The 24434-nt window shown below is 43.1% G+C and overlaps 1 protein-coding gene across 1 annotated transcript in view; it reads left to right on the forward strand.

Moving 5' to 3' along the window:
* Positions 1-24434, forward strand: part of stard10 (StAR related lipid transfer domain containing 10) — a 59833-nt gene that overhangs the window by 4659 nt on the left and 30740 nt on the right. The window contains exon 2 of the mRNA XM_080730854.1: positions 22037-22184. Within this exon, the coding sequence (XP_080586980.1) occupies positions 22037-22184 (148 nt within the window). The remainder of the gene's footprint in view (positions 1-22036; positions 22185-24434) is intronic.

Genomic DNA, 24434 nt, shown 5'->3' on the forward strand with positions numbered 1-24434 from the left:
AGACAGACAGACAGCCGGTGGAGCTTTCCAAAGTAACTTGCGACTTGATGGTCGCAATAATACATGAGGGGCCATGGTATATATTATAATGTAGAGAAAGATATCTGCAATAAAGCAGACAGCCCGCAACACTCCAAGTTAGATGAAGGCTTTTAGGTGCACGGCTCAATAAAGCATAATGAGAAAGAAGTAGTCGCCAGCACTCAAGGAATATCCTTTTTGCATGATTTTATTTACCTCAATGGATGGACAGTGTACGGATGCGTTTCAGCCCTTAGGCCTTCCTCAGCGTTGCATGCATGTAAACTGGAAGTGACGTATATAAGTATGCTGTGTTACAATCACTGTGATTCGTGTCAGCTGACAAAGCTGTTATCACAAAAAATAAAAAATAAACAACTTGCAATACAATTACATACATGCTTTGGTACCAAAGACAAATATGTGTATAATTTCTTTTTTAAAAACCAGTTGAATGTACAATACAAAAATACCAAAATACAATACCACTTATAATGACAGAGTCAACTCGCTATGACAAGGCGCCCCCTAGGGGTCTTGGACTGGCCAGTCCTATGTCTTGTAAAGACCAAAATGACACTGATGAATAGTGCTATAAGTAGTAAATAGTAATATAAAGAGTAAAGATATAAATTGTAAAAAGTTAGTCGGAGGAAGAGGACAATTGGACACACTGTCTTTTTAAAGCCTCCAAGTAGGAACCTCTTGATGGACTCCAATGTATTAAGTATTAAGTATTAGACAAATATAAGAAAAGTAGTAATAAGAAAATTCAAGATACTGCATTTACAGGAAGCAGCTCAGTAGGAGCTCTTCGTTTAAGCCCTTAGGCTGTTCAGTTTGGAGTGTGTGTATCCAATATGCCTCTCGCTGCAACAAAGCTTTATCTCGATCACCACCTCTTTTTAGTGGCTTAACCACTTCGATCCCCATGAACCGCAGAGTGCAAACATCATGACCCACATTGTTAAAATGTCTGGCTACTGACGACTTTTCGTCTTTGTTTCGAATAGAACTTTTGTGTTCCGAGAACCTGGTTTTGATTTCTCTGATCGTTTTGCCCACATAACACAGTCCACATGGACATTTTAGTAGATATACAACATGTTTGGTTTTACAGGAAATGCGGCCCTTGACCAAGTATTTTTTCCCAGAGTGTGGATGTAGAAATGACTCGCCTTTGATCATTGCATTACACTGTATACAGTTTTGACATGGGAAATTCCCTGAAGGTAACGTGGACAAAAAGTGTTTTGGGGGATTGTAAAGATCTGCTCTCACCAGTGTATCTCTTAAGTTCTTGGCCCTCTTATGGGCAAACACCGGCTTCTCTTTGAAGGCCTGGCCTATGCTAGGGTCACTAGCTAGAACATGCCAGTGTTTCTCAATGGCTTGTCTTATGTCTCTAGAGACAGGTGAAAAAGTTGTGGCGCACACGATTCTATTTGACTTACTGGCTCCATGTAGTTTTGGAGTCAACAGTTTTTTCCTATCCAGAGCTCTTGCTCTCTGTAGAGCATTAGACAGAATATCTGGCCTGTAGCCTTTGACCTTGAACCTTGAGCATAAGTCAGCCGCCTGTTCCTCAAAAGTGTTTTCAGAACTACAAATTATTTTTATTCTCACCAACTGGCTATATGGTAACCCTTTTTTAAGGGCTGGGGGGTGATAACTGGTGAAATCCAGAAAACTGTTACGATCTGTTTCTTTCCTGTATACTCTAGTATCCAGTGTTTCTGATTTTGTTATGACTACATCAAGGAAGGAAATTGACTGTTGGCTGTGCTCAGAGGTAAATTTAATGGTAGGCATTCTGCCGTTTAGATAAGACTTAAACTCTTGTAACTGTTCTAAGGACCCAGTGAAGATGCAAAACACATCGTCTATGAACCTGTACCAACATCTTATCAGAGTAGAAAAAGGATTGTTATTGTGCACAAAGTCTTCCTCAAACTTCCCCATAAACAAGTTTGCGTAGTTAGGCGAGCAGGGACTCCCCATACTGACCCCTTGACATTGTAGATAGTAAGAATTCTCAAATTTAAAATAATTCCTGTTCAAAACCAGCTTCATGAGCTCTACCAGAAAGTCTGTAGGGGGAATAGGGTTGTCCCTTTGGTTCAAATAATATGCTAAAGATAACAAGCTTTCATGGTTAGGTACATTAGTGTACAAAGTAGGGGTGTCTTCTAAAAATCGACGAATCGACGCGTCGGAAAATGAGCCTGGCGTCGACTCACATTCCCTGCGTCGATTCCTAATTTTCTTTTATTTTTTTGGGGGGTGCGCATGCTCGGTAAACTAGCAGGAAGGCCATGCGTGCAGGAGCGTTTGTATCGCACAGTCGCAGCTATAAGGTCAACTAAAAAGCAAACATGTCTCAAAAAAAGTCTAAGGTTTGGAAGCATTTTGAGCTTATGAAGGACAAGGCCCCTAAAAAGGTCCAGTGTTTACTTTGTAATCAAGAATTTGCGTTCCACTCGTCAACAACATCCATGGCAAAACATTTGGAACGGGTGAGTTTGTTAGTTGCACAGCTGTCATTTGCTATGATTAATTAGGCTATTATTATATAGGCTCGTTGTAGCCTAATATTTTAATTATGACTACTACAATAATAAGTCTAATTACTTAAAACATTCTGCCACAGGCCCATGCAGTAGAGGCGAGCAGTGATGACAGTACTGACTCCCCGAAGTTAACACAGAGAAAACTGGACTTCAAACCGCCGTTCACAGAGGCTCGGAGGAGGGCTATTACCAACGCTATTGCAGAATTCATTGCTCTTGATATGAGGCCCGTGAACATTGTAGAGGGTATGGGATTCAAAAATCTAATTAAACTGCTGGAACCAGAATACACGATGCCCACAAGAGAGACTGTAATGGAGCATGTTGTGAAGAAATATGACGAAACAAAAGAGGTGATTAAGGAGAAAATCAATGACAGCGCAGCTACAAGTTTCTCTTCTGACATGTGGACGTCGCTGCAAATGGAAGCGTACATGACAGTGACGGCACATACGCTCTCTGCTGACTGGGAACCGGAGTCGTATGTTTTGGAAACTAAAGAGATGACTGAGAGTCACACGGCAGAAAACATCGCGAACAGACTCAGCGAAGTCATGGATGAATATGAGATTCCAGGAGAGAAGCGGGTTGCTATTGCGCACGATAATGCATCAAATATGACTCTCTGCATGAGTAAGTTAGCCGACGATCCATCCTGGGGAAGAGTACAATCGGTTCGTTGCGCTGGGCATACGCTGCAACTGTGCATTAACGCAGCTTTAAAGGAGGAACCGGCCTGCCGCACCATCGCAGCTGCTAGGCGACTCGTCAGTCATTTTAAAAAAAGTGCGAAGGCCACTGCAGCACTTACAGATAAACAAAACACACAGAAAGTGAAAGAGAACAGCCTAATCCAAGACGTGCAAACACGATGGAACTCCACGTACTTAATGCTCGATCGCCTTGTCGAGCAGCGATGGCCAGTTACTGCAGTGCTCTCTGACCCCCTCATCACCAAGAAGGCACATCGTGACCTAGACTTGACATCGGTACAGTGGAGAGTAGCAGAAGACCTCGTTTCAGTTCTGAAGCCCATGATTACTCTTACTGAGTTGCTGTCACAGGAACTGAATGCATCCTTGTCTGCTACTGTACCTATGCTCATCAATATGAAAACACGCCACCTGAAAGTGTGCGAGGACGACAGTGCGGTCATCAAAACCCTGAAGAGAAAGATTACTGCACAGTTCGAAGAGAGATGGGGATTAACAGGGCCACAACTACAGAGCAGCCTCTATGTGCAAGCCGCAGTGCTCGACCCACGTTTCAAAAAGTTGACATTCCTATCGGATGCTCAACGAGATGAGGCATATGTAACGGTGACTAATCTGGCTGCATTCTTGTCTCAGGAGAAACAAGACGCGACACCGGCAACGGTACGTGAAGAGGTTGAAAGTTCCGAAGAGGAAAGTCAGCCGACTCAAAAAAAGAAAAAGGAGGAAAAGGAGAAAGAGATTGCCATGCTAATGTCAATGTCAACAGAAGAAGATGGACAAGAAGAGGAGTCTATTCAGAATGAAATGAGAGCCTACTTGCAGAACCAAACGAAAGCTGACGACTGCGGACCCCTGCGCTGGTGGAAAAAAAACGAGGACCACTATCCCAGGCTGGCTTTGGCAGCCAGACGGCTGCACTGCGTCCCCTCCACATCCACGCCGTCCGAGCGAATATTCTCAAAGGCTGGCTTTATTGTTAACAAATCCCGATGCTCACTTCTTCCAAAAAACGTGGACAAACTTGTGTTTCTCGCCCACAACCTAAGACAGCTAAACCCAAAGCTACGGATTAAGGAGAAGAAGGACAAATAGAACAATGGACTCACTGTAACAAGCTGTCTTTTTCTCTTTTCGCGTTTTCTTTTTTTTTGTTTTGGGTGGGGGGGATACAAGCCAAGGTCAGTAGCCTGTGTTATTTTTTCTATGTATGAATGAATACACTCATAGCCTAGTGTAGGCTGGTGAGGCTTTATTTATTAATCATTTTGTTTACAACGATAGGTCAGAATTGAGTATTCGTTTTCTTTTAACCACTGAACAGTGTGAAGTGAATTTGAACACTTGGATTTTATTTTAATATAAAAGAAAAGAGGCTACTGTCTGTGTGATGTGTGTACTACTAAGGCCTCCGATCTGAAAAAGAAAGCTTCAGCCGTTCGGCGCGGTGCGCACCGTTATGACACTGTTGTCATGTTGTCATTTAATTTGTTCTTAAATAATGCTGTTTACAGAAAAGAAACATTTCGTTTGATTTTTTTGCACAAAAAAAGCAGAGGTACAGATGTATAGGCTATTATTACTTATTTTATTTACATTGAGGTCCTGTAGGCCTAACTGTTCTGTGTCAAAGAAAATAGTTACAACCTGAGGCTGTGAAAATAATAAATGACACGCATTTGTGTTGTCAAAGAGATACATTATTCTCGTCTCTGTTCTTTCTCTGCCCCGCGATTGATGATTCACAATTCACAATTAGGCCTGACGCAATCTTTTCATCAATCATTTAATGTCCGCCCGCAGGTTAAGTGTCTCATATGCACGGCAATAGGCCTAACGGCCGTCAAGTTCATGGATTTAGTTCGCTTTGAAAACAAGTTTGAATGCTTAAAACAATGTTCATGTTACTGTTTTATTGTAGGCCTATTGGCGTGGTTTAAAGCAACACTTTTTTTTCCTTTTTTTTTTATAAAACGATTCGTCGACGCGTCGGATTAACCCCCGCGACTCGAATCGACTTCATAAATTCCGAGTCGAAGACAGCCCTAGTACAAAGCGGTTATGTCTAGACTGCAAAGAAAATCATCTGATTGGATGTTCTCTATAGCATCTACTTTATTTAAGAAATCAGTTGTGTCTTTTAAAAAAGAGGGGAGATGAGAGACTAAATCCTTGATGTGCACATCTATGTATTGAGATAAGGGTTCTGTCAATGATTGTATTCCTGCTACAATTGGCCTGCCAGGTACAGGTTCGACACAGGATTTATGGATCTTTGGCAAAGTATGGAAAACAGGTCTGATAGGATGTTTCTGTAACATAAATTTGAACTCGTCTTGAGAAATAAATGCCTCATCCAATGCTCTAGTTAAGAATACCTCTATTTCTTGTGAAAATTTCACAGTGGGATCCCCCTTTAAAGGAGTATAGAAGTCTGTGTTAGCAAGTTGTCTGAATATTTCTTTTCTGTATGACTCTATGTTTTGTACAACCACAGCTCCCCCTTTATCTGCACTCTTGATTACAATATTGGTGTCTTTACACAAGTCAGACAAAGCATTTTTCTCATCAACCTCTATATTAGAGTGTACCTTTTCTTTATTTTTGACAACCAAGTTAGAAGACACATCCTGTTCCACCATTCTGCAAAATGTGGCTACTGAGGGATTGAAAGCAGGTGGGACAAACGTACTCTTAGGTTTCAGTTTTTTAACTCTATCCATATAGGATGTAGATGCCGAGGCATCACTAAAAGTCTGCTGAGGAGGATTCACAGTCGGTTGGGGAGACCCCACAGACTGCTGAGACGTAGAAGGAATGTTTGTAGCCCCCTTCGCAAAGAAGGCCTTCAATTTAACTGATCTGAAGAACTTAAATAGTTCAATCCTCGTCGTGAACGAGTCCGCTCTGGTGAATGGAACGAATGACAAGCCTTTAGACAGGATCCCAACCTCCTGTGTTGTCAATGTTCTGTTTGATAAATTAATTACATTCAGTACCTCTGACCCCGTCTGCTGCTGTTGAGTCTTTGGGTGGTGGCGTTTGCCCCCCCGCCTGGTCCGCCGTCTCTTGATCTGGTGGTGTACCGGCCCGTGGCCGGAGTTGGGTCTAAAAAACGAAGGTTTCCTCGCCTTGGTGCAGTGGATGGTGGGCCCTCACTACCCGAGTCATCTGTGGAAAGTCCACTGGAGGCTGAGAAGTATCCTTGTCTCCGCTCTTGGTGGTGATATTGTGGTCTGCGGCCCTCTGTTGTCTTCCACCAGGTGTAGACGCGGTCATGTTTGTAGTCCAAAGTGTCTCTGCGAAATTTGGACATTTTCATTTCAGTTATTTCTTTCTCATAAGTGGCTTTCAGTGCTGCGCATTTTTCTGTTAGCTCTTGTAGTTCAGTTGCATTCAGTTTATTTTTTATTTCATTCTCCACTTCTGTTTTTTCAGATCGTATTTTAAACAGTTCAGTATCCGAGTGTTGGATAATCAGCAGCATCAGATCAAACGAGCATTTGTTTAGGATTGACTGCCACTTCTTGGAGAACTCACCGTCTTCTTTGCCCATTGCTGGCTCCTTGATGATCCTCATATTATAATGTGACTAGTATCATGTGTTTTTCCAATGGCATGAAGCAGAGTGTCTTAAACACCTGTTTACGCTGCGCTATGAACTTATTGTGAGATTTATAACACAATTACCAGATATTAGCAGCAACATTCAACAATTTTGACTTGGGGCACCACGTTTTTCCAATGCATTTCATTGGGGAGTTCCAATTTGACTGAGGCATAATGGAGCTCCAGTGATGAAACTAGCCCTGCATCCAGCGTCCCTGACGCATATTTTTTTGAAAGGACGCATTAAACCAAGTATCAATGCATCCTGGGGATGCATACAACTCTATCCTTTCTGCTATCAGTCATTTCACTACACCAGCTGAGCTGCATGTGGAGGAGTCTCCACAGCTGTGCGTTCTGGCATTATTGATGAGTATTGAGAACATCTTGTAAGTCCATGCTTCTATCCTTTATTAGGGGTCTCCATGGGTAACTGGTCCGATATACGTCACTGGCCAGATGGCCAAGAAATGGCGTGACCTCGCCCTTTTCGCATGTCGCCCTGAGGCGTCTTACTAGTAAACATCATACACATCATCTAGGGCTGTCACGATTATGACATTTTACATGACGATTAATTTTCTGTCAAATAATTGCGATTAACGATTTAATTGTGTTTTTGTCGTTGACAATTACATTTCTGTTTGGCTTGTAGGCTTTGAAGTTGCACATGGCAGACATGACACATAACCTAAATATACAAAGAATTTACTGACATATTTGACAACTTTATACTTAAAAAAATAACATTGATAGTGGAAATAGCCGATCTACAAGCTCACAACGTGTCGCATCGCATCGCATCGCGACGCGTTGTGAGAGCAGAGAGACAGAGCAGAGAGACATCCCATGATTGGCATACTGGCTTTGGTGGGGGCCCAGAGTGCGTCCACTAAGTAGAGTAAGCTTTCAACCCGCCACAGATACCTTTGGTTTGGTGTGTAGCGAAACAGTTTTTGTTATTTTTGGACCAGACAAGAGGGCTTTACGGTTTTGCTAAGCTGCAGCAGAGGTAGAGAAACATAGCATTAGGGTGAACGCTCCTCTAACGCTATGGACCAGAGCTAGCCCAGCCTAGTCCCACCCAAACATATAACAGCTGATACAAGACTTGTAGATCGTCGACTTTCGGTTCGCGCCGGTTGGTGGTGGTGTTGGCCGGTCTGGGGCAAGATGCCAGGGCCGAATTTATGTCCCAGTTCAGCCCTGGGCTTGTGATTAGATAATAACTACATTGGAACACAGGTTGTGTATGTCCAAAAGTAACGCTTTTGAACATACAAGGTTTCCACCCCACAGCGACGATTAAATTAAATTACACTTGCACATGCTGACGGCCCACTTTTGTCACATGTGTTGGTGTAGAATCTTAACAGACCATGAAAATGAGCCAGTTCCTCATTTCTCTGACACTGAAACTGCAGCTGGCACGAAGCGGCCGTTTGTTTGATGACATCAGCTGATATTCATTGGTGTGGAAGTCCTGCTCTGCCTGTTTCTAGCAGAAGATATACAATTACTATTTATTGTCACGTCACAGGTTTTTATGGGTGTAAAAGGAGAGTGGGTGAAAAGATGTTTTGTCTGTGTGCACTTAATTTTAGTTTTCAGTGGTGTAAAACAACTAAGTATATTTACTCCATACTTAAGTACAATTCTGATATATTTACTTAACTTAAGCATTTCTATTTTGTTATATACTTTATAGCCTACTTATACTCCACTATAGGCCTAAATCTCAGAGACAAAAATATTGTACTTTTTTACCCCACTACAATTATTTGACAGCTTTAGTTACTAGTTAATTTGCAGATTTGGATTATACATACATTAACCAACTAAGCCTCATTTTATACTTATAAGCTATTTTCAAAAAAATATATATATACCTTTTGAAACCTGACACAGGACTTTCTGCATAATTAGTACTTGTGTGTGTATGTGCTGTGCGTGCGTGTGCACACGTGTGTGCGCTTGCGTGTGTGTGTGTGTGTGTGTGTGTGTGTGTGTGTGTGTGTGTGTGTGTGTGTGTGTGTGCGTGTGCGTGTGCGTGTGCGCATGTACTGTATATGTGCATGAATGTGCGTGCACGTGTGTCTGTCTGTGTGGAACAGGATGTGAAAGGCGTGTGATTATTCAGCTGCGCTGTAAAACAAAAAAACTAAACAACCTCTGGGGTCCATTTGTACCTCACATTACCACTCAGGGCTTTTACAGTGTGGGTGATGTGGCACGGGTAGTTTTACAGTACCTTCTGCATTTTGCTGTATGTGTGCGCGTGCGCGGCTGTGCGCGTGTGTGTGTGTGTGTACACTTCAGTTCCAGGTGCGCACTGAGCCAGGACTCAGCTACACACAGCAAAATCCTGAGTGCTAATTCAACTCCGACAGTGGACCCTTACAGTGCGTGTCCATTTTAACCACTTCAACCCCAGGCCAGCAGGTGAACAACTTCGGTTGTTGTTGTTGGGTCCATTTGGGTTGAAGTGGTCAATGCTTTCCTGGTTTGGTAGAGTCATCTGGGGGGGGGGGGGTGTGTATATATATATATATATATATATATATATATATATATATATATGTATATATATAGGCTTAAAGACTGAAGTCATATAAAGACCTTTAAGACCTTAGGAGTAGTTCACCCCCAAAATGACTTTTTTTCTATTGATTGTCACTCCATGGAGAGTAGAGTTCAATAATATTTATTTGGTTTTTGTCACATTCCTATGACAAAAATTTGATTCGAGTAAATTTACCCCCATTGATTCCGGATGGGGACCCGTTTCAAAACGGGTCCCCATCCGGAACGAATGGGGGTAAATTTATTGTTATCACATTATTGTCTTAGGAATGCGACAAAAACCAAAAAAATATTATTGAACTCTAGTCTCCATGGCGTGACTAATCAATAGAAAAAAAGTCATTTTGGGGGTGAACTACTCCTTTAATACCCTAAAGAGGTGGTGCCATAGTTTTGTATGTATGTATTGTGTCCATGGAGTTAACATTACTCTAATAGACCCCCAGGTTATGCAAATATCTTCCCTGTGTATTTTTGGTTACTTCCTGAAATCTGAAAGCCTCTGAGTGAAAAGGCCCATTTGAAATACACCAATATAATGACAACATAATATCATCCCCTCCCCTTTTCACCATCCACTCTGAGAAATTGGTCTATACAAACTATACCATAAAAACCCGTCAAACATTAGCCAAATTGTCAAATAATATATAACTAGCCCTTACCCGTTCAAAGATATGAGCTCCGAAATGATGTGCAGTGTGTGGGTTATGGGATGTGCACTGTGCACACAGTATATGAGGGATGGAAAGTAACTTTAACTGGTGCTTGCATGCTAATATGTAGGAGCATCAATGTAAGAAATACCCGGGCCAGAACCCCCCCCCCGCCCGCCCGCCCGCCCGCCTGCCTGCACACCCCCCCCCCCCCCCCCCCCCCCGTGTGTGTGTGTGTGTGGGTTTGTGTGTGATTGTGCATGGCCTGAACAACAGCGCCCCTCCCTTAACATGTGTGGTCACAAAAGGTACTGTAGGCTAAATAGATATAGATACACCATAAAAATGCTAATATACAGCATACGATTTGTGAAAGTGACAAACGGGCTTCACAGTTATGTCAGGTGTGTTCATATGCTGATGGTGATGCGATTTCAGATCAATTGCTCCAGCCACTGAGGAGAAACGCTGAGACAGACAGACAAACACTCACTCACTCACTCAGACATTCGCAAAATTATAGTATAGATAACAAAGAGGCAACACACCTTGTGTTGTGAGCTTGTAGATCTGCTATTTTCACAGCATTTATCTGTGGAACCAAGTCAAACTAATTGTTGAATGCCTCAAGCCACTTGGACTTGAGGCTTGTCAGGGTGGAGTGGTCCCCAGTTCAAATAGGATTATTTTGGGGGGTCGCGGCCTGAAAAGGTTGAGGACCACTGTGGTAGAGGTAGACCATGTCTGTGTCTTCCAGACGCGCTGCTATGCAGCTGCGTTGTTCTCACCCTCCAGTGCTTGTGGAGAAAGTCATCCATTTATCACCTGTAAATTCATACCGCTTGGAGAGAGCCAAAGATATGCAGTTATGGAAACGAATATAGTAATAAGTCAACGGAATGTTCTTGGATAGGTACAGTACGTTGCTTAGCACATTAAAACTCTGTCTGTGAGTGTGTGTGTGTGTGTGTGTAGTAATAAGTCAACGGAATGTTCTTGGATAGGTACAGTACGTTGCTTAGCACATTAAAACTCTGTCTGTGAGTGTGTGTGTGTGTGTGTGTGTGTGTGTGTGTGTGTGTGTGTGTAACTTGAGTAAGTTGTCCTTATTTGCCTAATCCCTTGGAGTGTATTTTATGTGTGCTCAAGGAGGGACTGACACTGTATTGTGTGTGTGTGTGTGTGTGTGTGTGTGTGTGTGTGTGTGTGTGTGTGTGTGTGTGTGTGTGTGTGTGTGTGTGTGTGTGTGTGTGTGTGTGTGTGTGTGTGTGTGTGTGTGTGTGTGTGTGTGTGTGTGTGTGTGTGTGTGTGTGTGTGTGTGTGTGTTCAAAGAGGACAGGTGTGTTTCCCCCTCTACAAACAGAGACAGCGAGGAGACATTAGGATAAAATAACACGACAGTTAAAACAGGCTGATTTCGGGCACCCGCTGGCCTACCGGTCCAGCCCATACAGTATAGGCTCAGTGTAGCCTGACAGCGTGTCGCTGGTTCGATTCCAGATCCCAACTGCCTTTGCTGCGTGTCACTCCCCACCTCTCTCCCCATTTCCTGTCAGTCTACTGTCCATAAAGGCATAAAGGCATAAAAGAACACGTTGATTTCATTCAATATTCTATTCCCCCCCAGTTGAATGCCTTGAAACAATGTACAGTACATCTTGTGTGTGTGTGTGTGTGTGTGTGTGTGTGTGTGTGTGTGTGTGTGTGTGTGTGTGTGTGCGTGTGCGTGTGCGTGTGTGTGTGTGTGCAATGAAGCGATAGATAAAGATACTTCTATTTATAGTAAAAATAAAAGCATGGATGCTCAGTTCGCGGATGCATGAGTGGTGAGTGAACATGTGCACCCAGATTTGTACATCTTCGTATGAAAGTATATCTTACGCTGCCGGAAATAACTACAACAATCTACAACGCGTCGCCTGTAGCTTGTTTATTTGCTGTGTCATGCCTCAATCCCCACCCCAGTTCAGATATGATTAGGCCTATTTTTTTTTTGCCATGGACATACAAAATATGCACACAATAATATTACATTTACCAGAAACACATAAAGAGACCTGAATCACCATAACTCTGTAACTCTGAGAGTGTTGGTTCCATTTGTACACTTTCAGAGTTATGGGGGTCCTTGGCATTGCAGATAAAACATTCAGTGGGGCCTTTTCCACCGGCAAAGAACTGGTTCCAGAACCAGTGCCGGTTCAACTTTCTTGGAACCTTGGTTCGTTCTTGCGAACCGGCTTGCGTTTCCACCAGATTGAACCATGATTGAAACAGAGGAACCAAGGATTTTGTGGTTCCCGTTCGGAACCAACTCCGGTTCTCGGTGGAAAAGCTCACCTCTGGTTCATCCCATAAGTGGGAGAAAGAACCAGAACCGGTTCTTTGCCCCACAGTGTATTCTGACGAAAACCTGGAGACATGACATTCAGTAATTGGGTGTTATGATCAAAATAAGAACAATGGGGCTTTTAAGCCATGACATCATTTTGTAGGCAGAGGAGAACTCTGCCCCCAGAGCATTTTCTGTCCCTCGCTATTTCAACAGATCCGAGACAAAAATAACGACTAAAGTATAATTCTAACACTTTCCTTTCAACAACAAAGAGAATAAAAATGTGTAAATAGTAAAAATAGTAAAAAGATTCATGGAAACTGGGGGCAGAAATTCTCCTCTGCCTACAAAATGATGTCATACTTAACAGCCCCATATAACGACGTGTGCAGCCGAATGTATGGCACCTCCAAAGCTTGATCAATCCCTACAACCCCACCCGTTCACTCAGATCAGTTAACACAGGGATGCAGGACAGAACCCTCGCTAAAAAATGTGTGTGTGTGTGTGTGTCTGTCTGTCCTGGGTGCTAGAGCAGAGGCACGGCTAAAGAACATTGACATGAGAAATGCTGAGGCATTGAATCCTGAGAGAGAGAGAGAGACTGAGAGAGAGACTGAGAGAGAGAGAGAGAGAGAGAGAGAGAGAGAGAGAGAGAGAGAGAGAGAGAGAGAGAGAGAGAGAGAGAGAGAGAGAGAGGGAGAGGGAGAGGGAGAGGGAGAGAGAGGGAGAGAGAGACAGACAGGGCCATTAGAGAAGGCAGAGCTCTCTCGGCCTCGTTGGACAGGAAGGAATATAAGGGAGGAAGTAGGGCTGTCACGATGTGACATTTTACATGACGAATCGATTAATTGTCACTCAAATAATTGGTGATTAACGATTTAATTGTGTTTTTGACGTTGATAATTACATTTCTGTTTGGCTTTTAGGCTTTGAAGCTGCACATGGCAATCATGACACATAACCTAAATATACAAAAAAAATTACTGACATCTTATATTTACAATTGGCTTAAAGCCGCAGCCCACTTCAAGCAACGGACACAGGACACAGGACACAGGACAGTGGTGAAGCCTCAGTGGTGAAGCCTAAGCCAGGCCAGGCACTGAGAGAGAGAGAGAGAGAGAGAGAGAGAGAGAGCAGGGCAGTGTATCGAATTACATTTACAACAGAGAGGGAGGGCTAGAGACGCACACTTTGGCGGGGGGGGGGGGCAAATGCACAGAGAGAGACGCACATTTTGGGGGGGGGGCCAAATGCACACTTTGGGGGGGGGGGGGGGGGCAATGCACAGAGAGAGACACACACTTTGGGGGGGGGCAAATGCACAGAGAGACGCACACTTTGGGGGGGGGGCAAATGCACAGAGAGAGACGCACACTTTGGGGGGGCCAAATGCACAGAGAGAGACGCACACTTTGGGGGGGGGCAAATGCACACTTTGGGGGGGGGGGAAATGCTTTGGGGGGGGCAAATGTTTTTTTCTCAAAAAAAATTTTTTCTCTAAAAAATTTTTTTCTCAAAATTTTTTTTTTCTCAAAAAGATTTTTTTTTCTCAACATTTTTTTTTGAGAAACATTTTTTTTTCTCAAAAATTTTTTTTCTCAAATTTTTTTTTCTCAAAAAAATGTTTTTTCTCAAAAAAATGTTTTTTCACAAAAAAAATGTTTTTCTCAAAAAAAATGTTTTTCTCAAAACTTTTTTTTCTCAAAAAATTTTTTTTTTCTCAAAACACTTTTTTCCTAAAAAAATTTTTTTTTCTCAAAAAACATTTTTTCCTCAAAAAAACCATCAGATCGTGGCCACCCTGTACCTCAGGGATTTGTTTTCGACGAATATTTACTCCTATAGACGCAACGCGACGACCTAGAGGGGAGGCCGGCGTAGCCGGCCGACCTTCTAGTATTTGACAACTTTATACTTATACTACGTCTTGAGATGGTCGTTATCGTTAGCGTGCCAATCACCATCCTTCTTCTCGTTGGCGTTGCGACGTTCATACCGTCGTAACAGACCATGATGGCTTCCATACATGCAGGGATGTAATCACGCTTATTATGACCTGCTATGATAACGACCAGCATCGTTACCCCAGTCAGCAGCATCATCTGCATCATCCTCATTGTACACTATGCTATTTGCAGAGACTGTGTGTGTGTGTGTGTGTGTGTGTGTGTGTGTGTGTGTGTGTGTGTGTGTGTTACCTGTGTGCGCGTATGTGTGTGTGTGTGTGTGTGTGTGCGTGTGTGTGTGCGTGCGTTTGTGCGTGCGTGGGAGGATTTGTTTACTTCAGCGGATTGACGAAACGTCAGATGGCAGGCCATCGCTCATCACCCCACCCCTGCTTAACACACACACACACACACACACACACACACACACAAATGCACGTGTGCACTCAGGCATGCACACGCATACACTGTACACACACGCACACACACATCCCTGCAAACAGTCTGGGGACTCCTGGGCTAAGTTACCACAGAGGGAGAGACCTGCCACTGGATCCAACGAACACCCTTCAATTTATTCTATTTATTCCCTCTCCCTCTATTCTGAATTAGTTTAACACACACACACGCACACACGCACGCACACAGAATGCACGTACACACGCAGATGTGAGCTCAGCCCGCCCATCTGTCTGTCTCCATGTCTTTTAAAAACTCTGACCTCCCTTTCACCTGTTTACTGCTCTCCCTCTGTCTGCCCAGCTCGCCAAATTAGTCTGTAATAGAATCACACGCATACACGCACGCGAGCACGCACGCACGCACACGAGCACGGACGCACGCACGCACGCAGGCATTGTTGTTAGACATTTGGCAGACGCTCTTAATCCAGAGCGACTTACAATAGGCAAGATAATACATCAATACATCAGATGCACAGCAATAGTAATCTAAGAAGAACATAGGTAGAAAAGGCACCTATTCAATTAAAAAGAACGTTATAAGAACTAGAAAGAAAAGATGCTATCTAAAAAAATACATGTATGGTCATTGAGCGTAGGAAAGTGCTACATTGAGCGTAGGCAAGTGCTATGTTAAGTGCCATGGGCAATAGTGGAGTCTGAAGAGGTGAGTCTTCAGACCACGGCGGAAGCTAGGGAGTGATTCCGCTGTTCTAAGTGCAACATGGAGTTTATTCCACAGTTTGGGGGCCAGGAGGGCAAAGAGTCTAGGACGAGTGGATCGTTGTCCTGGGGTTTTTGCGAGGGTTCTGTCAGACTGTCAGCATCCCTGTGTTAGCTGATCTGTGTGAACGGGTGGGGTTGTAGGGTCTGATCAAGCTTTTATGGAGGTGCCATACCTTTGGCTGCTTTGAAGGCCAGCATCAGCGGGTATGTTCTGATAGTACTTGTTACTATAGAGTGTTTGGTCCATATTTGGACTTCAGCCTTATACCCTGTGAGGAGAAAAAAGCTGTTTCAGTTTTGGTGGAGCTCCTCCACCAAAACTGCTGGGTGACAAGTTTTCCTCCAATCAGGATAGAGTGGGGCCTTCCTGCAATCATGTGGTGGGGGCGGGCCTTACGCGCACCAAGGCCCGACCCCACTTGATCATGATTGGAGTAAGGCCTGTCACCTAGATGAAAACTGAAACTTAAGTGAAATCGCTTACCCTACCTTTAAAGGTGTATTCAGTGATAATGAAAGTGGCCGGGGTTCATCTTGTTCCTTACTGGCCTTACAACGTGGAAATGTTTAGTTTTTTATAGCACTGAATATCGGTAGGCCTATGTCTCCAGCTTCAGGATATGTATGATACTGATTTACTACGAGACTGTGGCATTTTATGAGTTCAGTAGTTTACAATCTAGGCATTTAGCAGATGTTCTTAATTCAGAGCGACTGTGGTTCTCAATTTTTTTTATTTTGACCATCATAACTAAACATCATAACATAACTACGGCCATACTCTACCCTGATTGGTCGAGGACTGGCTGGCCACCTCTGAAAATCGAATGTAGCTATGCTCGTAACACGGGCCATGGTGGAAGTCCTTATATGGTCATCACACATTCCAGTGAGGAGAATGAATGGAAAATGTACCAATTATATTTTTATTTGAATGAAATACAATCACTGAATATACCTTTAAGTAAAACATGCGAGTAGTTTTTCCACCACTGGTCGGAACGAAATGTCCAAAGAATTGTTACTTTTCAGGATTCAAATTCAAAAGTATCAAAAGCAGCAGATCTTCAAGCTCGACCTTGAATATCTGCTACTTTTGTTACTTTTGTGTGACACTGTAGTGTGATCAATTAGGGCATTAATTCTCACACACACACACACACACACACACACACACACACACACACACACACACACACACACACACACACACACACACACACACATACACACACACACACACACACACACACACACACACACACACACACACAAAAGGCATTAAGATTTGCTCCATGCAGGGGTCATCGCCATGATGTCCTGTGGTGGACATTTTTGTCAAAATTCAAATTTTGCCATGGACGTTCAAAATGAGTGGACAATAATATTTCCAGAAACACATAAAGAGACAGCCCTGAATGACCATAAGGTCTGTAACTCTGACACACAGGGGCCTTTTCCACCAGCAAAGAACCGGTTCTGGTTCTTTATCCCACCTATGGGATGAACCAGAGGTGTGCTTTTCCACTGAGAACCGGAGTTGGTTCCGAACCGTAAAAGTTGGTTCCGAACGGGAAACCACAAAATCCTTGGTTCCTCTGGTTCAATCATGGTTCAACCTGGTGGAAACGGTTCGCAAGAACGAACCAAGGTTCCAAGAAAGTTGAACTGGCACTGGTTCTGGAACCAAGTTTCTTTTGGTGGAAAAGGCCCCTGTACAGTGTATAAATGGAACCAAAGGAGGTCCTTCCAAATAAAACGTTTGAGAACCACTATGTGTCACAGTGCCGTCGTGAATCCGTGTTTCTGAGGAAAATCTGGAGAATTGACATTCAGTAATTGGGTATTATGATCAAAATAGGAACATTATAACAGAGTCTAAATCTATCTATCTTACTTCTTCAACTTGCAGTTACAGTTACAATTGCAGACCCCTGGCTCTACATCATGTTCTGTGCAAAGTTGCAAAGTTTAAAGGTATATTCAGTGATTGTATTTCATTCAAATACAAATATAATTGGTACATTTTCCATTCATTCTCCTCACTAGAATGTGTGCTGACCATATAAGGACTTTCACCATGGCCCGTGTTACGAGCATAGCTAGATTTGGTTTTCAGAGGTGGCCAGCCAGTCCTCGACCAATCAGGGTAGAGTATGGGCGTAGTTATGTTATGATGTTTAGTTATGATGGTCAAAATAAAAGTTTTGAGAACCACAGTCGCTCTGAATTAAGAACGTCTGCTAAATGCCTAGATTGTAAACTACTGAACTCATAAAATGCCACAGTCTCGTGGTAAATCAGTATCATACATATCCTGAATCTGGAGATGTAGGCCTACCGATATTCAGTGATTTGGTCTAATGATCAAAACGAGAACATTATAATGGTGTGAAAAAAATCTATAAAAAAACTAAACATTTCCACGCTGTAAGGCCAGTAAGGGACAAGATGACCCCCGGCCACTTTCATTATCACTGAATACACCTTTAAAGTCTTGAAGGGAGTTAAACATTGCAATTAAGCTCCTTTCGATCTATTGAAATTCAGAGATGCAGTTTATAGTGTCAAGAGTTCAGTGTTCATTTGGATTCAAAGAGCTAAGTGTTAGTGTTCAATGACTCACAGGCCGCACGGCCAACGCCCCGAGTGTTAATGAAACCAAATGAACCCTTACTTAACCTCTTTAACCTGAGTCGAACGGACCTGAGTCCCAGGCCCATTGTGAGCTTGTACTCTGTAGATCTGCTATTTGTGGCTGATGTTCCCCCTATAGAACAGGGGTCTTCAACGTTTTCAGGCCACGGACCCCTTAGTTGAGAGAGAGATGAAGCAGGGACCCCCACAACCTTTTCATAGATTCCATCTAGTTTCATCGTTTGACAGCACAATCATCAGTGTATTTTGGATTCATGTCAATTTGTGTTTTCAGATATTTAACCACTTGAGCCGACATTACCTAATGAACTTGACCTTTTACTCTGTACTTAGTCTGCTCTTTTTCCCCTCTACACCAAACCTCTTTGCCGAAAATAGCGATCTACAGCGCGAGGCGTTGTGAGCTTGTAGATCTGCTATTTTCGGCTACAGTTCTCAGAATATGGACACTAGGGTTCAAGTTGTTAATATAAAAAGGATTTGAAGATTACAGTTCTCAGAATATGGACACTAGGGTTCAAGTTGTTAATATAAAAAGGATTTGAAGATTTGGAGGACCCCCTGTAGTAACTCTGAGGACCCCCTAGGGGTCCCGGACCCCCTGTTGAAGTCCCCTGCCCTAGAATATGGATGTTATCCCATGGTTCCCTCCATCTTCTCTTCCTACGTCACCGTGAGGCAAGCTCCATTTTAAGCAGGGGATTAATTTATGACCTTTGGCGCATAATATACTATCTGTATCTACTTTTTTACAGCAAAGGCAGAGCCAAAATATGTGATTTGTGGAGGAAAACAAAGTGATTTGTTTATTCTTCATATTGATATCCAGCTGTAGCTGACAGATTTGTTTTCTCCAGTATTAGAGGTTAAAAGCTCTTTTACCTTCGATTTAGGGAGGATCTTTCCAGTGTTTGTATACTGCATGTATTTTTCATGATTTATCATTTATTTTTGGCTTTTCAGTAGAAAAACATATTCTCAATGCCGGCTTAAAATAGGATGACACAGAAGTATATTGTAACAGAAACGACAGCAAAAAACAAAATTAAAAACTGAGGAAGTCTATAAACATGTTTGTATTTGCACATTTCAGAAACTTTCATGTAGTGGTCTTCTTCTAATGTCAGAAATATTTTCAGTTTTGTTCTTTGAAACAGTTTCTGACTGTCACTGTCAGAAACGTTGCATCTCCAAGTTTCAAATTTGTACTTTTTAAAATAAAGTAAAGCCCTGCTTCATCGTACAAGACTATCGCACAGAACTAGTGAAAACTGTAGATCTACAAGCACACAACACCTGGCTATTTTCACTAGTTTAAATAATTCTTTAAATGATAAGTACAAAACAAACGGTTTTGGACGTACAGGGTTTCCACCCGACAACAGCGATTAGTTTTCCTACTCAGAGACATGCACGGATATAAGTTTTCATCAGCAGTTGATGATACACGATTGAGTGCAGCCAGGGGAGCTAAAAATATGGCATAAAAGTCAGCGAGGGTCTTTGTAAATGAGGCCCTGGGGGGAACGAGGAGAAGATGAAACGATAGCCATCTTGGACTGACGCGTAATGAGTGAGCATCATCTGGGTCACACAATCTCCCCTTTCTTTCTGTTTCTCTCTCTCTCTCTATCTCTCTCTGTCAGTCTGTCTGTCTGTCTTGGACTTGGTTTCTGTCTCGCTGACGCACACTAACAAAGTTTATGTCTTTGTCTCTCCCTCCTTTCAGTTCAGTTCAGTTCAGTTCATTTCCAGCCTTTTCTGAACAGAATACAAACATTGTGCATTGGTGCAACCTAAGCAATCGCAGAAGAGAATTTAAAGTCTAAAGCACTAGTTGTCGAGTCCATTTGACAGTAGAGTGTCCAAGATGCTGGAAAGGGGACAGGAAGACCCTACTCCTTCTGTCTCTCCCCTCTCTCTCTCTCTCTCTCTCTCTCTCTCTCTCTCTCTCTCTCTCTCTCTCTGCGTCACGTTCCCTCTGCATTATAATTAACGCTGTTTTCCCCCTGAGGCTGTTGTAACTGTAGTAACGGTATTACCCTGGAGCTGCAGGGTGTGAACAATGAACATGTGTTTGTTGCGTTTGCGCGCGCGCGCGCGCGTGTGTGTGTGTGTGTGTGTGTGTGTGTGTGTGTGTGTGTGTGTGTGTGTGTGTGTGGGTGTGGGTGTGGGTGTGTGTGCATGCGCGCGGGCTCGCAGGCATGTGCAGAGGCCTGTTTGTGTGCTGCTACAGTACAGACTAAATTTAGGTGCATTTACCTCAGGTTTTGCTATTAAACTTAAAGGAGCTATAGTCAACTTTTTTATTGTAGGGCCGACACTTTGTTTACATCCTAGTCTATATACTAGAATGTAAACAAAGTGTCGGTCTGACAATGGCCAAAATGATTATTTTATCATTATTTTACGCTTTTTGTGGTCATTTTTGAATAGAAACACATATATGAAGCTTATTTTTTTATAAAATATTTTCGAAACATTATTTTTATTTTAGCATCCGTTTTTCAAGAAAAAGTTGACTATAGCTCCTTTAATTTACAACACAACTCTACATCCAAGTCATTAGAATTTGTGTCTAAAATGTTGAATTACTGGGGAGATGACTTCAAATTCAGGATTCAGGATTATTCAAAAACGTTTTCCTCGACTCTAAGGTACAACAACAACTCCTAAGGTATATTAACTCATTCTGAGCCCAGGACATTAACGGATTAGGGGGTCCAGAGTGCCCCCTCCCGGCCCCATTAACGGCCGCTGTCTTATTTTGAAGGCCAGAAGTCTAGACCGGAAGTACTTCCGGTCTGACGTCATCGGATCGTGCGCCGGAACCGATGCGTGTCCACGTGGAGTTGTGTAATGGCCGACCGGGAGCTTTTATAACTGTGTAAAATAAGCGAGCATCTGCCTCCATCCTAGCTTCTAAAGTGTAGTTTTGAGATAATGGACATTAAAGATGAGATCGGCCGTCCACCTCAATGTTATGGGATGACCATTGTGTGCTCGTGGAGCCGTGATGATGACAAATCAGCGCGGATTTCGTCTCCGGAGCGTCGGCCATTGTACTAGGTATTTTTACTCGCCGTTACAGTAATATATTACTTTTCACGCGACATCGCGTGAATGGCTCTATAGATACTCTATTACTTTTCACGCGACATCCCGTGAAAGGCGCTGATTGAGTTAATGACATAGTGGTATTCCCCTTTAATGTCAACTAAAGCGATAAACGCCACAAGAAACTCATACTCAATTGAGTGTCTGTCATGTCTTCATTAATGTCTCTCTGTGTCCTCTAGTGCAGTGGTTCTCAACCTGTGGGTAGGTCCCCAGATGATTAACTTAATGTGCCACATTGTTTTCTCTCTAAACAAACCAACATAACGTTTACGTGTATAGAGGGTATCTGCACATTTAAGGACTTTTTGATACTTCTAAAATGCCAAATTAAACATTGGTCAAATTGTCAAATTTTAGAGGCAGAAATTGCAAAAGAATAGCCGATCTACGTTGTGAGCATGTAGATCTGCTATTTTCACAATAGAACTGTGATGATGTAAATGTAATGGCTCAACTCTTAGTGCTCATCAGGTTGGGGGGTCCCCAGTTCAAATATGATTATTTTGGGGGTCACAGCCTGAAAAGGTTGAGAAGAGAACCACTGCTCTAGTGTCTGTCATGTCTTCATTAATGTCTCTCTGTGTCCTCCAGTGTCTGTCATGTCTCCATTAATGTCTCTCCGTCTCCTCTAGTGTCGGATGGTGTGCAAGGACGTGTCAGCAGAGTCCATGTACGACGTGCTGCACGACACCGAGTACAGACGCAAGTGGGACGCCAACGTCATCGAGACCTTCGACATCGGGAAGCTCACCGTCAACGCAGACGTGGGCTACTACTCGTGTAAGTGACGCACATGCACGCACACACACACACACACACACACACACACACACTTTTATTACCAGTAATCAATCAACTTTATTTAGAAGACACAGGGTCCATTAAAAACGAGACACATAAAAACACATAAAAAAAAAAAAAAAAAATTAAAAACTGTACAGAATCATAAATAAAACATCATCTATACACAAGACAATCATACCAGTGTTCCCAGAAAGGAGACTGGTACCTGGTAGTACTGAGGCAGGGGTTGATCAACAACCCAATAATAGAGTTTTGCGACTCATTCAAACGACACATAAATCTATACATTAAATTCCTCCGAAGAGCTTGAAAAGTGCTTATACCCAGGTTACAGAACAGCTCACTAGCACTGCTCCACCTAGGTTTTCTCAGAAGTATACGTAAACAGTCATTATAGGCAACCTGAAGTTTATGCATGCTTGTCTTCTTGAACTTAACCCACAGGGGGGCGGTATACAAAGGAGTACAATATGCTCTAAAGAGGTTAGCTTTCACATTAACAGAGCAGAAATGAAATTTCCTCCCCAACATGTTAGCTTGAGCATATAATGCTCGTCGCTGCCTATACAGATCATCATCATCCGTCAACTGGTCATTTATGACATGTCCCAAGTACTTGGCTTTGCTACATACAGGTAACACTTGGCCTGCCAGGTAGAAAGATGGAAAGGAAAGATTTTTATCATCCCTCGTCCTACAGGTCATGACAACACTCTTCTTAGCGTTATATTTGACATCAAAAGATAAACCATACGCTGTACAAACATCGAGCAACTGTTGAAACCCAGCACTACTGGGAGATATTACTGCCAGGTCATCCGCGTACATAAAATGATTAATTAGGGTGTCCCCAATCTTACAACCTGTTTTACACTTATTTAAAGACACAGAGAGATCGTTCATATATAAATTGAACAGGGCTGGCGAAATTAATCCCCCCTGGCGGACGCCATTGCTAACAGAGAAGGGAGCAGAGACCCCACTACCCCATCTGACCTGCATACTCTGGTTAGCATACCAGTATGACAAGATGCAAATTATGCTATCAGGAACACCCTTTTCTTTAAGCTTTAAAAACAGTTTATGATGATTGACTCTGTCAAAGGCCCGAGACGCGTCAACCAACCCCACTAGAACAGAGGAATTCTGACTTTTATATTTTTCAATGACTTCTTTCAGAGCATACACACAGAGATCAGTACCATGTTTTGCCTTAAACCCATACTGATTGTCAGTAGTATCAAAAAAAGAAGAAAGTCGATCTAATAAAACTCTTTCAAGGACCTTGGACATTACACTAGCAAGAGCAATAGGTCTGTAATTGTCCAAGCTCCCAACCTTGCCAGCTTTGTCTTTGATAATAGGCACCAGGGTAACAGACAGCAGTAACACTCCCTAATCGGGAGATAAGCGACCGTAGGTCACTTATCTCCACAAATAGGGCAAAAATGTGTTTTGCCAAAATCTTCCTGATCCATGTTGATGACATGAGTGTAGACATACTGTGTAGTGATTTTCGTGATTTTAGGGCAAAATCTGTAGGAGCAGTGTCCAAAAATGTGTTTTTAAAAATCGGCCTGGAGGTGGCGCTATATGGGAGAGATTCATGTTGATGGGATGAGTGTAGACATACTGTGTACCGATTTGCGTGATTTTAGGGCAAAAATTGTAGGAGCAGTGTCCAAAAATGTGTTTTGCAAGAATCGGCCTCATGGTGGCGCTAGAAGAGGGCCATGTGAGAAATGAGGGGTGGGGTCTCCGCGCCGGCAAGGCGGACGAATAGGTACCGGCCCCGGCTGTCCCGGTCGCTCCTAGCCGGAGTTACGGCATTTTATGTGAGCTGCAGTGTAGGGGGTCCTCCACTGGGGGCGCCACCACTTTTGCATCCGTTCTGGAGCACCAGGAGTGGGTGGTCCCCGGGAATTCCCCGTGAGCTGCCCCGTGGGGGTGGTCATTTGGTCAGTTTAGCACATTTGGTCATTTTTTACATCTGGGGGTCCCCCAGGGACCTGGGGGTCCCTGGAGCTCCGGGGGTCCTTGGAGGTTGTAGTTTGGCAGGTAAGGAAGGTGTGTGCAAAATTTGGCATGGATCGGGGCAACGGTTGCGGAGATATGAGCAGGGCAAGAGTGTGAGGTGTGACAGACAGACTGACTGACGGACGGACTGACGGACGGACTTACACTTTGTGCAGGGTTTGATAGTAAATGCGACCTACGGTCGCAATA

The sequence above is a fragment of the Nannobrachium achirus genome (assembly GCF_963921795.1).
Source record: "Nannobrachium achirus genome assembly, chromosome: 8".
Taxonomy (NCBI): Eukaryota; Metazoa; Chordata; class Actinopteri; order Myctophiformes; family Myctophidae; genus Nannobrachium; species Nannobrachium achirus.